Source organism: Microchirus variegatus (genome assembly GCF_963457635.1).
Source record: "Microchirus variegatus genome assembly, chromosome: 1".
In the NCBI taxonomy this organism is placed as follows: Eukaryota; Metazoa; Chordata; class Actinopteri; order Pleuronectiformes; family Soleidae; genus Microchirus; species Microchirus variegatus.
This window is the reverse complement of record NC_139802.1, coordinates 28,240,425-28,260,172: the sequence shown is the minus strand read 5'-3', so window position 1 is coordinate 28,260,172 and position 19,748 is coordinate 28,240,425. Positions and strand designations below refer to the sequence as shown.

At 40.4% G+C, this 19,748-nt stretch overlaps 2 protein-coding genes across 2 annotated transcripts in view; both read right to left on the bottom strand.

Annotated features, from left to right (window-relative positions):
* The window catches only part of LOC310935093 (cilia- and flagella-associated protein 47-like), a gene marked incomplete at both ends in the record, with an annotated part of 31,852 nt that extends 18,514 nt beyond the window's left edge, over nucleotides 1-13,338 (bottom strand). Inside the window, 22 exons of the mRNA XM_083898928.1 lie at nucleotides 397-476; nucleotides 706-853; nucleotides 1,014-1,091; nucleotides 2,392-2,523; nucleotides 2,628-2,750; nucleotides 3,197-3,327; nucleotides 3,427-3,671; nucleotides 3,760-3,976; nucleotides 4,363-4,459; nucleotides 4,552-4,750; nucleotides 4,946-5,098; nucleotides 5,366-5,540; nucleotides 6,115-6,310; nucleotides 6,399-6,628; nucleotides 7,256-7,356; nucleotides 7,530-7,687; nucleotides 8,198-8,338; nucleotides 8,508-8,592; nucleotides 8,848-8,986; nucleotides 12,106-12,221; nucleotides 12,333-12,496; nucleotides 13,192-13,338. Of these exons, the coding sequence (XP_083755054.1) occupies nucleotides 397-476; nucleotides 706-853; nucleotides 1,014-1,091; nucleotides 2,392-2,523; nucleotides 2,628-2,750; nucleotides 3,197-3,327; nucleotides 3,427-3,671; nucleotides 3,760-3,976; nucleotides 4,363-4,459; nucleotides 4,552-4,750; nucleotides 4,946-5,098; nucleotides 5,366-5,540; nucleotides 6,115-6,310; nucleotides 6,399-6,628; nucleotides 7,256-7,356; nucleotides 7,530-7,687; nucleotides 8,198-8,338; nucleotides 8,508-8,592; nucleotides 8,848-8,986; nucleotides 12,106-12,221; nucleotides 12,333-12,496; nucleotides 13,192-13,338 (3,255 nt within the window). The remainder of the gene's footprint in view (nucleotides 1-396; nucleotides 477-705; nucleotides 854-1,013; nucleotides 1,092-2,391; nucleotides 2,524-2,627; nucleotides 2,751-3,196; nucleotides 3,328-3,426; nucleotides 3,672-3,759; nucleotides 3,977-4,362; nucleotides 4,460-4,551; nucleotides 4,751-4,945; nucleotides 5,099-5,365; nucleotides 5,541-6,114; nucleotides 6,311-6,398; nucleotides 6,629-7,255; nucleotides 7,357-7,529; nucleotides 7,688-8,197; nucleotides 8,339-8,507; nucleotides 8,593-8,847; nucleotides 8,987-12,105; nucleotides 12,222-12,332; nucleotides 12,497-13,191) is intronic.
* Nucleotides 13,339-14,349: 1,011 nt separating this feature from the next.
* Nucleotides 14,350-19,062, bottom strand: nufip1 (nuclear FMR1 interacting protein 1; the record flags this gene model as incomplete). The annotated part of the gene is made up of 10 exons (XM_083898815.1): nucleotides 14,350-14,787; nucleotides 14,880-15,157; nucleotides 16,554-16,688; nucleotides 16,781-16,962; nucleotides 17,101-17,193; nucleotides 17,588-17,664; nucleotides 17,750-17,812; nucleotides 17,889-17,993; nucleotides 18,089-18,162; nucleotides 18,852-19,062. The coding sequence occupies 10 exons, from the start codon at nucleotides 19,060-19,062 to the stop codon at nucleotides 14,350-14,352; spliced, it is 1,656 nt and encodes a 551-aa protein (XP_083754941.1).
* Between the last annotated feature and the right edge of the window lie 686 nt (nucleotides 19,063-19,748).

Here is a 19,748-nt window from a genome sequence, read left to right as displayed (position 1 = left end):
TTGCAAAAAGAAGTCAGTGAATTTTGAATGAAGTAGGTCCACATTTACATTTGGTAGATAGAAGAACAAGCCGTTTGTGTGCATTCAACATATTTAGTGCAAGTAAAAACTCTTTATACACGCCTGAACAGTGGAAAATGCCTAGAGTCTTTTATGCTGCTTTTTTCTTCCCATTTGTTTTTCCCACACAATAGCTAATTTTTGAAAATAGATGATGCTGGATATCAAACAGGGTGGACAAAGCATCAGCAGCCATTGCCCTTCCAGCTGTCAACAGAAAATTGCTTGTGGGCAAGGGATTTAGGAAATTAAGACTCATGAATGCTAATGAATGAATACTCTTCATGAAACTGCGGCTACGACTGCAACTCTTCTGGAGCGTTTTCAAAGCCTTACCTGGGTGGGTGAAAAGAGAAGGGAGCAGTCTACGGTCTGGTTGCCTTGCACTTCCACGAGACTCACACCTGGTGCCTTCACTGAGTGTGAAAATGCAAAGAAACAATCAAAAGACAACAACCACTTGCAATTTGTGCATTTAATTTGCCCAGATACTTCAATGTTAAAAATAAAAAAATACATTCACACAGTCACAGCCCACAGAGACTAATGAAATAATACGATACTGCTGTATGTCCTGTTTAGCACATACAGCATATACACACACTGTTTTATATCGACTCTGATACTGTGTGAATGAAAGCATACTGGTTGATGGCTGAGGGAGCTGGAGAGTGAAGTCTGCATAGCGTGACAGGTTGAAGGTCACCCGAGCTGCAGCAGGTGAGTGGTTTGTCATAGTGAAAGGTATCGCACGCCGGGAACCAGCATGAACCATGTAGAACTGGAAATGGGACTGAAAAGAAAAAGGGAGAAATTATACAAGTAGATGAGAAAAGAAAATATTAAAAACAAGACAGTTTAGCAGAGAAGATAAACACATAAATATCCATCATTGGCACTATCACTATCATTGTTGATAGAGAGAACACAAACATGCACACACAGAAACTTACCGCACTGAAGTCCACATTTGGAGGCTCCACTGTTCCTCTTACTCTGAGCTCAATGGACTTCATTTTCCTGATAGCTATCTGTAATTCACAAATGTTTATGAAACAAATAGAGTAAATGTGTGTTTTCATATAAAATCCCTCACTACAAATTACCTCTTTTTGGTGTGAAGCGCTGTGTTATTGTACACCTATTGATCACTAATGCACCGAGCAGTTTGCTTATTCATAATATCAGAAGGGCACTTGTGCTGTGTAAATTTCAAGTTCATATTTTTTAGTAAAATGAGATTTAAAGGTGAAGTAAGTAGTTTATAGTGACATCTAGAGGAGAGGCTGAAATTTACAACAAAGAACTGCTCCTCTGCTCACCCCCTCCCTTCCCTGAGCGCTACGGTATCCTCAGCTGGTCAAATGTCGTCTTTCTCTGAGTCAGCAGATGAGGTTCGTGAGTCGAGGGAGAGGGCGAGCTACAGCGGCCGTAGCAGACGAAGCGGAGAGAGTGGAGGCAGGACTTTCGCTACAAGTAAAGGGGCTCTGATTTGTTCTCTCGCGTTTGTCTACACAGGCTCCCGTAGAAACATGGCGTCGTGGCAATGCAGTAGCGGCCCGCGACCATGTTATTTTACATGACTTTTTGAAACACTACGAAAATGAAACACACACTATTATACAGCGACTAGACCATGCAGGAGCACATAATGTGTATACAAAAGTGGATTTTGGGTCATATAAACCCATAAATACCATTAACTTGTAATTCAGGTTCCAAACTTTTGTGTGTGTGTGTGTGTGTGTGTGTGTGTGTGTGTGTGTGTGTGTGTGTGTGTAATTCAGGAGTTGCCATTTTCTCTTCACATAGATGCATATTGAAGCGTTTATTTTATGTTATAACTGTGTTGTGGCTCTCTATGAACTCACTGCAGGTATCTGTATGAGTGATACTCCCACTATTATATTTGAAAAAACATTACTTGTCAATTTTATTTTAACAGCCAGTGGATTTTTATTTAAGATATTCCTCATGACAGAAATGTTTTCTATTTTGTTTTGTGATACAATGGACATTATTTTGTGTCCACTATTAAAAAAAACACACACCAGAAAACAGCATGGGACCATGTGATTTTGTTGTCTTGTTTGGTTTCCCTGTGTTTTACGGAGAGGTTTGATGGCAGATCACGCAGCAGATGACAAATTACACTTTTGCACTGTTGTTTAAGTTATGACCATCATTTGACTGAGCACCAAAGTACAACGCCATGTAGACACGACATACAGAATATACCAGCTAATATTTGAATTTCTTACATTTACACAAACACCATCATGACATGGACTGTAGAATCCTGTCTTATTATCTGTATTATCTGTCTCTCACCTGAACTCTGGTGTCAAACTTGATGACAGAATCTGGGTTGAAGAGGATCTTGAGAACAGCTTGGCCCCCACTGGGCACTACTCCCTCACATGGACTCACCATCATTCCTGGCAGAGGGCACACATCTAACACCTGCCTCAGTCAGACAGGCAGACACAGAACGAGAGACGGACTGGTTATTTTGTGTCATTTTCACAAATATTAAGTCAGCACCTGAATGTGCTGTATGGGGGCACCTGGTAGTAAGCATGGTTCTGTCCAGCGTTGTGTAAGATGGCTCTTCTGACAGAGGGCATGTTGAGAGGCACTGATCCAAATATCAGCAGGTTCTCTGCGAGCTGGACACTAGTGGATCCAACCTGAGAGGAGGGTATACATGAAAAAAGATGTTTCTCTTAATGTCCGATATTTCAAACTCAAATGTTGGATGGTAGTGAAGGAGTGTAGGATGAGTATGTATGGTCATGACTAATATATAAAATAATAAATGACTGATTATGCAACTGAAAAAGGTGCATAATAGCCATCACTAGAAAATGGCTAAAACCAGAAATACCTCTGGTAGACAATTTGAGTGAGATCATTTTTGACATATATACAAGATGGAAATAATAACTTTTTCGACTGCAAAAGAGACAAGTTTCATGGCAATGTTGGACTACATTTGTTACACCAGTTCGACCATCATAGCTATGTAACTACATTATTAATATTCAGTATTTCCTCAGTCCAATTGACAAAATGTATAATTTTGCGTTGTTCCCTATTGCAATCAATCTCAACCTACAATATGTGCAGGACAAACCTTAGCGACACAATGGAGGCGTTGTGTGTTGCCCTCATAAACACAGAGGTCAAAATCTCCTTCTGCAGGGGAAGAGAAGGATGGATACCACACTACCTCACACTCCAGTTCCCTGTATGGCTCAACAGTACCTGGAGAAGACAGCATATTTGTCCTATTATCTTTCTATTGTACACTGGAACTGGTTTAAAAAAAAAAATATCCATCTACACAAAGCTGCATTGAGGCACCTGTAGCTGGTCGAATGGAGAACAAAATGCCTCTCTCAGAGACTACTGGTCTCCATGTGAACTCTGCAGCATGGTTGTGATGGTTTCGAAGGGTAACTGAACTCCGATATCCGGACTGGGCAAATAGGGTTGGATTGGGCCGCAGTACCAACAAGGTGGTGGACAGTTCCAGAGCCACAGGGACAACATGGGCCAGCACTAGTATCTGACCAGGATGTTGCTTGTTTACAGAGTAGGTAACGGGTCTGCAATAACAATAAAAAATGTATATACATTTATCTGAGCAGTAATCACTTTTCATCGAAAAAACCTTTTTAAGCTGCTCCCTCCAACCTGTAGACTTGACCCAGCTTGTTGCTCTGAAATGTCAGCGGTAAGGTGGTGTGGGAGTAGGGTGGCAGAATGTGGGAGAGGGGTGAGGAGCCCAGCAGCTCAGGACAGTCCACGTCCAGCTGCACCCAAACATACACTGGCAGACGATTGATCAGCTCCAGCTTCCGGACAAACACTGACTGCACACACACCTTGCCAAAGTCCACTAATAATGGCTCTAATAAGAAAAGAGTAAGATTTTTAACTTGGTTTCTGATCCAACAGGATTTTTTCTTCATTTAAAGTAACTGTTCAGGTTTTTTGAAGCATGGTTGTACGAGATATTGACACATACAGTACAAAGTACAAAGTTTACAACCAGAAATGATTGTTTTTCAGCCAGCCTTCATGTCTCAGGCTGGTTGCTGGCATAAGGGGTGCTAACTGGGTCAGTACCTCACAATCCCAAGCTTTAAATGACATTTGATACCATTTTTTACAGTCACAGAGAGCTATTGATGTGTTCATGTCAACATATTACACTGTACAGAGAGTGTATGAAGAAGGAACTAAGCAGGAAAATTCACAACAGTAACTCAAACACTTATGAAGTGAATCTCCAACCTATGACAACTTTGCAGAGCTCCTGAGCTGTCAGAGTCCTGCTGCAGTCTGCCATCTCCTGGCTGTTTGAGGGAACTGCACCCACTACCACTGAACTCTAGATTGAATGCAAAGAAAGAGAGAGAGCACTCAAAAACTATTTATTTTCCTTTGGCTTTTTCAATGACATTTTCCTTCATATGATCACACCTGAATTTTTTCTTGCGAGGTGATGGATTTAATGTCAGTGAGGCAGTAGCACTTGGTTCGTTTGGATGCATACATGTCATTCAGATTTGTTTCCAAGCTCTTACTGCTCTCCCTGTCACCGATTTGAAGCTTAGGGGGATCAAGGCCTTGAGAAGGAATGAGCCCTATGTCCACTTCTTGCAGCCCTTTTCCCTGCGGTCTAGAACCCCCAAAAGAGGCATGTATTAAAGTGTAACAGTCTAACTGTGATTAAATCAATGCAAATATAACACTTTTTTTAAATAATTATAGTCAAGGCTTTTTACATTTTTCCAGGAAATCTTAGCATGTGTGAGTTAGATACTATCCATAACTTAAGTAGAGAATTCAACTAAATATTGGAAATAAAATCTACCTTTTCTTAATCCTTGTTAGACGTGTTCTCCTGTGTTGTTTGATGTAGTCTATGTAAATTTGCTGATCTCGCCATTTCCACTCCTTCTCCTCCTCAGTTAAAGAATTGCTGGAGCGCAAGTTGGGAAAGCGGGGTGCTCCACCAAAGATGGTCCTGAGGTGGATAGAGGTAATGACACAGTGCTATGAAACACAGAAGCAACTGTGCAATTTTAAATGAAAAGAAAGAAATGTGTTTTCAACACAACAACAAATGATAGTCACGTAACAAGGCTACAACATGGCATACAGTAAATCAGTAGAGTAACACAGCTGTACCTGTATTTCATTTTGTGATAGTAGTTATAGTTTTTCACTGATTCAAACATGGTTGACGTAACAATTTGAATATACACTCAAGCTGTGTTTTTTTCAACTTTACCTATAATGTCTGTCTGCAGAGGCTCGCTTAATGCTTGTGGGCAGGAAATTCTCATCCTCTGTGTGTTGAATCGTCTCCCCTTTTTTGGTGTTCAGGTGAGCAGCATGTGTCCACACATGACAGTGACCCAGCCCACTAGACCGAACATTACGTGACCCAGTTGAATTGGTCACTGCTGGATTAAGAGACATGAAGCATGCAGTCAGAGCAGAGCAGGTACAGTATGTGGGTCAAAATTAACTAATTAAAACCCAACTTTATAATTACAGTCAATGACCACTACTGTGCACTTTTAGGTTAAAAGTTCAGTTATTTAGATTGTGTTTAGCATTACTGATCTATAATTTCCAAATGAACTGGAGAGCATTGTGAAAATTAAGTGCTCTGGAAGATGGAACAGCACTACTAAGTACTTTTGCTGTTCCCCCTGTTCAGAGTAATAATCACAGGGTAGTTCACAGAGAGCAAGTGCTACTACTGGATGTTCCAATACATATACCTTCTCTGGATAAAAAAAAAAAAAATAGTAAGACAATAAACAAAATCGAGTTACGTAATAAATATCATCTTCCAACTATTGCGTTTGCCTCAGGTCATCTATCGCATATGAAATAGGAACCTTCAGATGAAACTAAAGCAATCCTGACAACTGCCAATTTCTCCAACATGCCAATAGACCAATCAAAAAGTGTTTTACAAGTATCTCTAACCTGAAATAAAGTAAACAGATCCTGTTTTTCAGTATTCACCTGGATTTAGTTTGGGACCACTGCATTCAGTCTCACTGTGGCAGACAGCAGAAAGGTGTAGAGTGACTTTGAGGAAGCTGCCAAGTTGTGTACCATCCATGTTGTTGCTACTCGGGTGAATTTGACCTAACACATCTAATATCTGACACACCTGGAAGCTCCCGAGCTGACGTGCAGTATAAGACAAAATTACATCCTGGGGAAAGCAACAAAGAGGAACAACATCATCACTGAATGCTCTTTTTACATTTAGAAATATGTAACTGAACAAATCACCGTCTCACCTGACATTGTCCAGGATTTATGGTACCTTTGGAAGGTTTGGCAGAAAACTGAGCTAACTTGCGGAAGTGGAAGTTGATGGGAAGCTGAGTGCAGTGGTTCTGAAGCACACACAGAAGTTCAGCACGCTGGCCCTTCACACAGACTAGGAAATCAAATGTGTCAGATGGACTGGGTACAAGAGACACAGGCAGCCCAGAACCAGTCACAGCCAACTCCACACTGTTACTACCTGAGGAGCAAAGGATTAAAAAGACAGTGGTTGAGTGTGAGATTTTAATTGAAAATTGTAAAATGCCTGCTGACTGAGCACATGTTTTGATCTACATGGGTTGCATAGGTATGGAGTTTAGTCTGTCCTGCATCTGTTCTCCATAAATATTTTTGGGAACTTTTTTTGCATTCTTCTGTTTTTCTTGCCACAATGACTTTAAATACTTCAGAAAAGAAGTTCATCGTTTCAGCCAAGCTGCACATTTTGATGTATGATTTGAGGGATTTTCTCTCAACCGTGGGACGAGTTTTGCAGTAAAATTCAAAATGATGTGCTCTCCGTTTATATCCTTTTCTGCTTTTTCTTTTCTACACTAACAAAAGCCATTACTCACCATTCCTGGATGAACCGCACATTTTGATATGCGACGTGTGGCGGTTTTCTCAAAATTGTGGGACAGGTTTTGTGGCAAGTTTCTTGCAAATAAACCCAGTGAATGTTATGTGAGTGCTTTGATCTTAGATCTCAACAGGCACAGACAATCAATATTTTTATTGAGGTGAATTAATTATAAATTAAGTCTTTTGAGTTTATCTGAACCTCTCTGAGCATAATGATTGTGTGTGAGTGTGTATGTGTAAGTACCATTGAAGTGAGTGAAACCATGTCTGCTTTCAGGTGACTCAAACAGAAGGAAATGACAATAGTCTTGCCGGCTGACTAAGCAATCATGCCATCTCTTTGTACTGAAAGAAAAGGGGAAAAAAAACATACACATGCCATGCTTTGGGTAATGCTCTGGTGTTCTAAGTTGCTACTTCCTGCCTGTCACGCGGGAGACTGGGGTTCAATTCCCAGACAGAGAGTTAAAACCTTTTTATGGCGTATAAAATGTGAACAAATGCAGAGATCAACTCACCTCTCACATATGGGACTAAAACGCACTGTCACAGTGGTTCTCTCATATGGTCCCAGTCGACCTTGTTCAGGAACGCAAACAAAGACCTGAGTGGCTGGTTTTCCCCGTTCCTTTCTCTCCAGCAGGGCAGCGTCTGTGCTCTTTTGGAGATCTAGTCCCTAAAAAAGAACAAAAATGCATGATTTCCTGTTGAATTCCAAGCCATCTTAAAAGTTTTTGATCTGACATGTGCATTACTTTTACATCCCTCCCTAAATAAGGTGCAATAACTTTTCCAGAATGGAAATTGGCTGGGCTTTTCATTTTACATGACAATATTGATAATGTATTTTTCTTATAGTGAATGCAGGATCCGCATGAAATCAACAAATCTGCAGAATCAACAGAATCAAAGTATTATGTATAAAAGGACAGTACATAGCAAAAAAAAGGCTGTGCAATAACATACTTGTTAATAACTGTTTAAAAATGTTTGTGGTTTACTGTCCATAAATTTTTTTTATGGTTTTACTCGAGAGCAAAACACAATTTTTTTAGTCATCCGACATTTATCGCTTTAATTATCACTATACTGATTTGAAACTTCATTTTTGCCCACATCATGCAACCCTGATGAGACATAAAAATAAAAATAACAACAATAAAAAAAAACTATCTGCACAACTCACCACTTCAGTCCCTGCAGCAGAATCCTGGAGCAGACAGATCCAGTCACATGCCTGGGGACCATTGTTTTTCAGGACCACAGTCTCCACACGGGAAGTCCCAAAGTACAGAGGCCCATACCACAGACAAGAGAGTGGATCCCCCTGCATCACAGCACAACATTATATTTTTATAGAGACATATGCTAATGAGGGTGTTCACATAAAGTCCATTTAGAAGGGAAGGTGTTTAAAGATGATCAGTTTAAAGAATCAGTGGAGTATCATGCACAATCGCATACTAACTTTTGTTCTGCTTGAACAACTGGATTACCTTCACGTCAAAGAGCTCCAGCCGCTGATCCACCACCTCAGCCTTGATATTGAAAACAGCAGCAGGGCGATTCTGAAGTTTCACCCTGTGAGTACACAGTTGTTACTCTAAACCTTAACTTATATGAATATTGAAGTGGTTATTTAGTTTACATCATCTCTTGCCAAAACCTGCATGGATTCCTCTAAAAACACTTACATTTCACTTACTCGCTCCAATTTTTCCAATAAACATTAATTAATTAATTACACTTACAAAAACTTTAGATAGAAATAGTATTTAGTGTCCTCGCTGTTTAATGAGTTGCAATCAGTTCTCAGTGCTAAAAACAACATCTTACACAGCTTTCTCATCAATGTGCATAGGTCTGTCTGTGCGCAGTTGAACCTGCAGCCACTGGATGGCGCCAGCTGCAATGACTCCACTGGAGGGTGACAATTTGAGTGAGGGGTGTCCATCATATTCCAGGAGGAAAACGCCTTTGACACAAACACACACAAATTCAGAGCACATTAACATAATATTTAATGTCAAATGCATTGTAAGATGTTTTATTTCAAACAAATTGCATTTAATATTATTATAGATCCTATTTCCATTTCATAAATAGAGGATTTGTGCATTTCTGGAAAATGTGCAGTTGGGATTGCCCAACTTTTATTGGACACTGATTTTGGACACTGTTTCCTGGTTGCTTTATTTTTATTTTATTATTATTTTTATATAATGATCTTCAGCCAATCAGATGAAAATGATAGAGATGGCAACCAAAAACCAAACCGAACATTTAGAAAACATTATGCATGTGTGTGCTTGTATATATATATATATATATATATATATATATATATATATATATATATATTTTTTTTAATCTCTTTAGGATCTTTTCTGGCATAAACAGGGACCTTGTCAAGACCACTAGTCCCCAATGGAGGTCAAAACCTGGTCATAATGAGGCAGAATCTAATTTCAGAGGAACTTGTTAAGTTTGGGTCAAAAATTTGAAATACAGTTAGGTTAAGGTGAGGGTTAGAAATTAACTGGTTAGGGATAATGCTTTGGAATGGCTGTCCAAATGAATGGAATACTGTGCAGGGTCCTTAAAAGGATAGCTGCATGAATGTGTGTGTGTGTGTGTGTGTCCCTCTCTCCATAGTGCTACCAATAATGTCAAAACTTCGATTTGGTGATATATCGTCACCCTTCCTCATGCAATATAATATATATGCCAGGTAAAATTTCGAATATATATTGAATATATGGATCGAGAGAAAGGACCTCAACTGAGCTGCAAAATGACCATCGATGGGTGAAAGCAGACGGGGACACACCTGGGACGCCAGGTGTCGCTGTTGAGCCCTTTAGAGGTGTTGTGGGCCTTTCAACAAAACACTGACGAAGGAGGGTCCGCACCTGAAGACCCCTGTGAAGCATGTACCCCTTCGCCCCCACCTCTACACCAAGTACTGATTATCTAAGGGATTGTACTATCTAGTCCTATAAGCTCAACTGGATAAACTGGAGAAATCCAGTGACTTGCTGTGAAAGTGCAGATGACAACTAGGGAAAGACCATGTGGGAAAGACCTGACAGGAAGGAAAGACCCCAACGGGGCTGTAATGGACTAGCTATCCATGATGGCAGACTCTGTTGCTTGATAAGTGCTCAAAGGCCACACCTTATTGCTCAAAAAGAGTCTGCAAGAGTGGTGGCGGAAGATGACTCACCGGCTGACAACCTGGTACCTGACGCTGGAATGAACACGACGACTAATCAGATAATCAGCACCAGACAAACAACATCAGAGGAAGGACCGGAGCTCCAAGTATGTAGCGGTGGCTGGTCCAAGATAACATCCATCAGAGGCCTAAGAATACATCAAGGGCGGAAAAAGTGCTTGAAGAAAGTGAGGCCGGGACCTCGCATCGACCATTATCTTCTGAGAGAAAGGTCAAGTCAGGCGAGTGAAGCTCAGCGGCACGACTTAACCAACAGTCCACCCAGCACCCCAGTGACTGAAAGCAATTCAAGCACAACATCAGAGAACTTGGAATCAAGACACTTGCAACCTGCTTTGGAGAAGAACATTCAGGGCCACAGACCTCAGGTAAAGTGGCCAAAGTCCAGCAGGAAGAAAGAGTGGGCAACAATTGATGCAGACTTGATCAAGATCCTCGATGGAATCAGAGGAAGCTTCTTAAGGGAATGGGAGTGCGAGGACAGGCCTTTCGACAAGCCGTCAAGTAACTGTCAGATGCTGCCGACGAGCAGCAGCAGCTGGCTATGGATCAAAAGAAAGGAAATCCAACTGGGCTGCAAAATGACCATCGAGGGGTAAAAGCAGATGGGGGCACACCTGGGACGCCAGGTGTCGCCGTTGAGCCCTGAGGTGTCGTGGGCCTTTCAACGAAACACAGATGAACGAGGGTGCCACCTGAAGACCCCTGTAAAGCATTTACCCCTTTACCCCCACCTCTACACCAAGTACTGGTTATCTAAGGGATTGTACTATCTTAATTAATAGATTAAGGTGCTCTTAAGAGCTGAAATCCTCCACCCCCACGACCCTCCGGTGGAGAATAAGTGGTAGATAATGGATGGATGGAAGGTGCTCTAAAATAAACAGTCATAAATGCTTAACATTTATTTCTACATTTCTGTTCACCAACATTTATTTATTTCTACATTTCTGTTCACCTACATTTATTTATTTCTGTATTGCTATGTCCATATGTTAATGAGGTAGGCGGTCCTAACCTCAGTCAACAGCATGATTGGTTACAGGAGTGTGCTCAATTCGGGTCTTCTACTTCTGCCTTACTAGTGCATGGATGTATTATAAAATCTGGATAGAGCACCACCGCCTCTACCTTGTAGACAGGTTTGTCATGGTGGCCACACTGGATACCGCAACAAAACATACTCATGGGGCCCATAAAGCAATTTTCCCATTGTCTTAATTTATTCACAGTTCTCATGTCATCATATCGTACGGTTCACTGACAGTAGCGCCGTTCCAGAGACGCCACATGGCCGTGCTTTGCTGTGCTCGAACACAGCTGTGACGTCACCCTGGGAAATAAGATTTGTCTGGGCTTTTTATGGCATTTATGAAGATTTTTCAAATATGAAACGCCAGGAATTAAAAATATAGAATTTAAAGCCTGTGTCCATGTCTCGAGGTGTCCTGTGGACACTTTTATAAGTGGCGTTTGTACTATTGTGGTCAATGCGAAAATTGCTTTTTGGGCCCAGGAGTATTTTTTGTTGCAGTACCCAGTGTGGCCACCATGACAAAATTCTTCAAGGCAGAGGAATCCAGATTTTATAATACATCCATGGTTTACAGCGGGATAATGGTGGAGAATTCTACTGTATGTCAAGAGATCTCCCATCCAGGTTCAAAACATGTAGACTTAATGCACTTTTTTCTCTGTGTTGTAAATAAATAGAGAAATCCTGCACTTTTAACATGTTTTCTTCAGTTTGACAGATATCATGATCAAGTATTGCTATATTATTGTCTTGCAATCTATTGATTATCACATAATCGTGAGGTAATAATAGTTTACTCCAAGAATGAAGTTCAGTTCACCTGGTGCTGATCCTTGATTTTCTATAGGATGGTGTTTACAGACGATCTTCCTGCTGGCAGCAACACAACCAAAGTCTAGTACTGAGTCCATTTGGAGGGAACACGCACTGGGAAACCTACAGGGGCACAATTAGCAAAAAAAATTCATGAAACAAAAACACAAATCATTAGTGGACAGTTTTAGAATATATTCAATTTGTGTAATACAATAAGAATATGGAGCTTACCCTCGCAGTGGGATTTCAATGGTATCGACATCATCAGAAGAGATGAGAAGGCGGTCTGTGACCACCTCGTCTTTCTGTGGAGTAAACTGCAGCACTCCACTCACAGACAGACCAGGAGCCACTGCTGCAGCTGCTGCTGCTGCTGCTATGAACTTAAACAACTCCTGAGCAAAAAAATAAAAGACAATAGAAACGGACCAGACAGTCTGAATGTTAGTGAATACAATCTTCATTCATTGATCTGCCGCTTTAGCCTCTTCATACATTCTCATAAATAAAAGTGCCAAGTAGAACCATATAAGGTTCTTCGGCTTGTCCTCATAGGAGAACCCTTTTTGGCTCCAGGTAAAAAGGGTTTTTCAGAAGCAAATGGTTGCAGGTAGAACCTCAGCCCTTGTAGAAGCACCCTTTTGGAACCCTTATTTCTAAGAGTGTAGGGTAAGTTAGTGTCCAATTTGCCTAATCTCCAAATCTGCATGTTTTTGGACTTGGAGAGGAAACAGGATAACACCCATACACACGGGCAGAACTTGCAGAACTTGCTGCAGTGATAACCACTACACTAACTGTGTGGTCTGAATATAATCTAATATCTTAAAATAAATATACTTGTTAACTTATATACAGCAAATGTGTGTTAAATAGACGGACAGACAGATATCTTTAACATATAAATACCCCAGAATTAAATCATTATTTTAAGTTAGCTTCTTATGCTAGCACTCATCTTGTTCTTAGTTAATTAACCAAGTTAATGAATTAAAACTCCTGGTGCCTAACAACCAATTAAACTACTTTAAAGAAAACGTTGAATAACTGTATTTAATTTTTAAAAAAACACCTCAGGTGTTCATTTTACCTTCAACACCGGGTTATGAATCACTATCCTTCTGGAAGTTTTGCCGACATTTGTAGCGGTGACTGTTGTCCTGTAAACCTGTCCGACTCTGACGTCGTTAAACTCGATAAACGGAGGGTCAACTCTAACACTTCCACTTCCGGCCATGACGTGTAGCTATTTTTTTATTTTTAAAAGTTTCTATTTATAAAAAAGAAGCCAGAACCACAGTCACGCTATCTCCGTGTAACGTTACCACAGACAAGAACATGAGCATTTTGCTGACATACTCTTGTGTGTTTCTGTCAAAATACCTGCGTGTTGCCTTTTAACCGTGCGCAGCTACCTTACCTGCCTTTTATCCTCTTAATTGCAAATGTGACTCATTATCAACTAACATTTTTGCTCGACACGCATACCGACAGACACTAAAATGGTTGCTATAGTGAAGTAAAGTTGACAAGGTGGTTTCCTGGCGACGGCGACTGCTGTTGTTGCGCTTGTTTTACCGTCTTGCGCAGTCCAGGTGGACGGAGCCACATTTACCACTGAGCAGTAAATCTTATATTTAATTTAAATTGATGACAGATCATTTCTTAGTTATTCCTAAATGAGTGAAAAAGATGAAATACCAAATACGCCTCCTTATTTAAATAATATAATAATACAATTAAATAAATACATGAATAAATACATATATAAACAAGCTAAATGTGGTGAAGCAGCTACACCACCTATACTATTATGGCTGAGCTCCTTTCAAACATTTTAAATGTTCATATTTTGCTGCACAGTAAATTCTTTTAATAATATCATGGCATTTTGTTCCCTTTCTCTTTTTGATATTTTGCTAAAAGCCTTCCAGGATTTAATGTCAATGAAAAACAAAAGCAGCCACAGCTGTTTGTCTTAGTATAATTATGGGAGTAAACACAGTATAAGAATGAACTGGATAAGCGTTTGTTAACAATTGACAAAAGAAAAAATACATAATTGATTACAGCGATTTATTTTACAAAACAAAAATAAACTGGCTTTGATATATTCACCAATACAGCACAGTTTAGTTCAAAATAGGTCATAAAATAAATTTTTGTGGACCGAATCAACATGACAAAAAATATCAGTCTAAAGCTTGAGAACAGAAACTAAATTCATGATAGATAATGTATTTACATTTCACAGCGCAACACCAGGACTTTCCCATATTTCATCATCATATACAGGTGTGATTTCATCTGTGGCATTCATGTGCACACAGTCGCCCACTGCTGCTTCTTCAGTCTCATTTGGCTCAACGTCTCCACCAAACTGCTCATCACTTGCTGTCGAGTCCACATCTTTTGATTGTTCGGATTGAAGCCTGGCGAGTAAAGCAGATTTATTTGTTTCTAGATTGTCTTGATTGTCCATGTCTGTGCCACTCTGTGTTGAGCCTCCATTAACTGGAGAATCAAACTGGGACGTAGCCCTCACTTCCTCTGACGGCTTCGTCTGCCTCCCATCGTGTACTGCTGCAGATACGCTGCTCTCCAGACCAAAGAAGTTATTGCGGACGACGTATCGCACACACTGCAGGAGGACATTCCTCTCGTGGCGGATATCTGGGGCAAGTAACTGAAAGTGTGGCACAAGAAAACAAAGAGGCTCAGAAGATGCTGCGTAAAAAGATATTTCTCAACATAATATAAGAAAAAATATGCTTGTACCATCTCAAGTAGAGTAGGACGGCGTTTCTGTGCTGCGTCTTGGTGTCTTCCACCTCTTCCACCTCTTCCACCTCTTTTCCCTCTGTTTCCCCCTCGTCCTCTCCTGCCGTTTTGTTGGTTTAGAGCAGAGTCGCGCCAAGGGACTCTGCTCATCTCCATTTTATGTGATGATGTGTCCATGCTCATACTTGGCCCTCTGTCCTGGGAGTGTGGTGGTTTTGTGTTTAGTAGAACCTGGTTCTCCTGCAGAAGGTCTTTGGCTTTTTGAATAGGGCAGACTGAAATACGGGGAAAAGGATAATTAGAGCAATGGAGACAACGTTTTCCTTTTAGGAACATTGTGTTTTCTGTGCATTTTTATCAAATAATGTTCTGTTTGTGTCCAAGTAAGTTATGAATATGTTGTTTCAACAAAATAATAACCAACCAACCAACCTGCCCGATTAAGTCTGATATCTTGAAATATTTTCTGCTTTATCTTACAGTTAGACAATCTTTTCAATTTTTCACCAAAATCCATTGAGAAAATCTGGGATTTTACGTCACGTCACACAGGAGTTTGCAGTTAGACTGCTGCCTCTATCGGGATATAGAATGCATTTTGGTGAAAAATCCTTTGTGATTTACATAAATGACACAGAGAGAGAAATTAACAAACTTCACTTCCCAGTTTAAGATGGCTGACTAACAGCAAGATAAAGCAGTGAATATACATTCTAATATAATCATAGACTTAGGCAGGTGTAGATTGTACAGACTATTAAGTGGCTAAAGTCCCTTTTCCCTTGTGTTCCTATGGCAGCCATTTCATTGGCGACAACAAACCTGAACTTCTGCCTAGCAGTCTTGGCTGCTGGTACGCTGGGCTGCTTCCGGTAGGTTGTGCTGTCGTTGTGATTTCCCAGAGACGCTGGTGAAGTGCTAAACTAGTAGAGTCAATTTTATTAGTAAAAATTAGCGGATTTCGAATACAAGAGAGGAGGTTATTGTACCAAAAAGTCAGAACGTCAGCCCTAAATTGTTGTGTACTCCTTGAACAAATTTGTCTCGGTACAATAGTACGATAAACTTTCATAGGTTTCCGGTGGATGCGTGTCTGTGCGAGCCGAATGGGTGGTGAGGGTCCGGCGGGAATGTTTATGTCCTCGTTCACAAATTAAACATTTCTTCTTGACGGAGTGCTGCATTTGCTGTTCGCTGTCTGGGTCTCCGCTCCCACACGCTCGCCCTCAGTGTTGGTACTTGGGAATTATTCCAAGTATAAAGAGCAAGAACGGCACCTTTCTTAAACCTTGTCAATTTCCCCAGTGTGACAACAAAATCACCGTTGACGGTCTGACTTTTTGATACGATAACTGTCTCTCTTGTATTTGAAATCCACTCATTTTTACTGATTAAATTGACTCGACTACTTAGCACTTCACTAGCGTCCCTGGGAAATCACAACGACAACACAACCTTTCTTTCTTCCATTGTGCACATAGCCTAGTGTCAGTTCCTCATACACCCCAAAACCTGAACTGTTCCTTTGAGTAAATTGAAGTCATAGTGGACTTTTTACTTTGATTGGAGTGACTTTACATTGTCATATAGCTTTAACTAGTCAACCAGCATGCTGACATACAATGGTTCCTGTTAGCATATATCCCTGCTGTGTGTAAAATGAAAACTCACTCTCTGGTTCTTCATCACTCTCACTTGAGGAGCCATAGTTTGCCACCAAGGAGCCTAGAGCAGAACTCATATGTTTTGGTGCCACAGTCAGGCCACTAGCCCTGGACTCAGCAGCTGGATCCTCTCTGTCAGAATCTGGGAGTAACATTTGGAAAATGCTGAGTTTGACCGGGTTTTCCAGGACTGTTTTCTTTAATTTGGTACAATTTCAAAAATGAGTCTCTCACCACTGCTAACCAGCGCCCCTAGAGGATCCTGGTCCTTGCAAGGTTTGGAGAGTGGTGGAGGCCTCTTTGTAGCAGTGTCATCTGCTGGGAGAAGGCCTTGATGGTTTTGTTCCTGGAACCCTCTGTTACCCCAGCCGCAACCTCGTCCCCGACCTCGGCCCCAACCTCTGCCTCTCATACGCCTATAAATTAAATATTAATATCTTGATTTGTATATAATTAATTCAAGCCTTGTGTCAAAGGAACGTGGCCCCCCAAAAAATCCTCACTGGTGGCAGTGAATAGATAAAACATGATGTCCTGTGAAATATGCAATTTACCCAAACTGAGCCGTTTCTAGAACACTTCCCGTCTCCTGACGCACCTCCATCACTTTCTTCTTCTTCTCCATATTCTGAAGTGTTGGGAAGTTTCTGAAAATAATAAACGCCAGTATTACATTATGCGAAAATTTACATCATTGCAGTCGTCAATTCACTGCTGCCTCCATCTGGAAGTTCAAAGTTTTATTTTATGACTTTGGTATTTGATGGATTAACCAGAGTGACATAAACTCATCAAACAATGCAGCAGTAGACCAGAAGCTCCTGCGTCCCTGTCAGCTAACAACAGTGATTTTTTCCATGGTGCAAGAAAGTGAGCCATTTACTAAATTCAGTTAACAGCACAGCTGGCAGTGATAATGTGTCAGCACCTCATACAACCACGCTTAAAAAAAAAAAAGCTGTTTCACCTCACTTCAATGAATTTAAAAATACTTAGAATTGGGATCATCTTGTGAAATAATAATATTTTGTGAGTACTCACTTGCGCCTCTCTTCTCTCCATTTTGCAATCTCCTCTGGAGTGTCCAGTTTGATTCTTTTTGTTCCTGGTGCATGATTCTGTTGTCAACATATAAACACACAGATATTAGCAACACGACAACACTGAATTACACGGGCGTCCACATCATGTGTTTTCACTTACATTTTTCCAGTGGATGCTGACAATCTTTTCGTGAGCTGTAAAGCTGCAGTCGTCCACAGAACACTAAGTGGAACATGAGAAAGGACATATTCAGTAACCTAAAAACAGGTGGGGGAAAACTTCAGATATGTTAAAGTACCTTGACGTGTTGAGACATGTGTTCATCATACTTGTCCTGGTTTTTGAAACCGCGGTCACAGGTGTCACAGAAATGGGAATACTCTGGTTCTTTTTTATTTCTCTGCTGTGGGATTAAAGTCAGATCGGTTCAGCACATGGCACAGAGTACAGATACAACAATATCATACATGATGTATCATGGGCTATTAATGATTTCACCTTTTTCCCGGAGTTGCCGGGGGGTCCGTGGTTCTGCCTCCAACCATGATGCCATTCATGACCAAAGTTTTGACCTGGAGACACACACACATTTGGTAACACAATTTAAATTTTAATTATCTATTTTGTTTTGCTGTAAACTATATTGTTATGGAGTATGACTACTGTTATTTATTGTTGTTAAATGTTGTTATTTTACTTTGTTTGAGGCTGAACTTTTAAATCAATAGGTACTGTATCTTACAATGTACAAAAACAGAATACAAACAGTTTAATACACCAAAGTCACTAAAACGCCATTCCTTATTATGTACACATTAATCTGTACTAAATGTATTATTATACATAAGGCATTTTTATTTTATTTTTTTATTATCATTTGCTATGTGTTTAGATGTTTTTCTTTATCAATTATTTCAAAATATGCTACGTGTCTTCAAACTTTAACTTATTTTAATTAGCTCTTTGGGCTCCTTTTATTCCTGTGAAGCAAATTGAATGTTTACATTTCAATTATACATGTCACTTAGCAGACGCTTTTATCCAAAGCGACTTACAATTGAGTTCAACCAGCCAGGAGTTGAACTTGTGACCAGGATGTCGCTATACACAGGAGTACCGGTCTCAACCACTGAGCTACTTCATCCATAGTGTGATACTATGCTATACATATACTCTCGGCTTGTGTTGTTGGCAGCAGGTACACGAGCTAACCATAGTGATCAGCAATCCTACATAGGAAGGTATGAGATACTTTACTCACCATATGGGCGTTTAGGTCGGTTGTTTGCTGGACCTGGTGTACTGTGGTGCCTGCCTGCATGGTCTCCGTAGCCCCAGTAGTTGAGCTCAGAGGGCGCCTCGTTCCAGCTCCACATGCCGGGGTGGAAGCTGCTAGAACGCGGCTGCTGCTGGATAGAGCTCGTCGTTGGACTGCCGAAGTCCGGCGGAGGATAATGTCCAGCTTCATTCATTCCCCCAGACCGTATTTCACGCCGACAGGGAACTTAATGCGACTTGTCTTAGTGATTTCTACAATGTGGGGCTCACATGTGCTTGTTTTGCTCTCGTTCATTCGTCACTTCCGCTAAAACAGGAAATACATAAAACGCACAAACCACGAGTTAATTCCCCCCCCAGTGATTTTTGATATAGTTTTGTGGAAATATATATGCTCACCTAAGGCCGATTTAATTGAACATTCTGTTTTCACGGATATATTAATTCAATATGTATCATTGTAGAAAGAAAAAAGTACCACGAGATGGCAGTAATGATCTTGTACAAACGCAAGGTGCATTTAAACTCAATAGAAGAAGAAATATTATCAGGTTGCCACATCCATGAAAACATGTGGGCATTCCGCTGTAGGTGCGATAAAACACGTGGTAACTAACCTCACCTCATTTTATGTTTTAAGAATGTATATGTTGTTTATTTTAAGTGATATATTACAACTTGGGGTGGGACAATACCAGGTGTGTATGCCCAATACTGAAGTCACAAACTCGATATACTAGTAATAATAGTTCAATATAGTGATTTTAGACCATGTATGAACTATGAAGCTGTAAAAAAAATAAACAGCCCAAACATAGCTCAACTAAATTTTCTAATTTTTATTTTCGACTTTTGGATTGTGCACTTATCGGATTTCTGA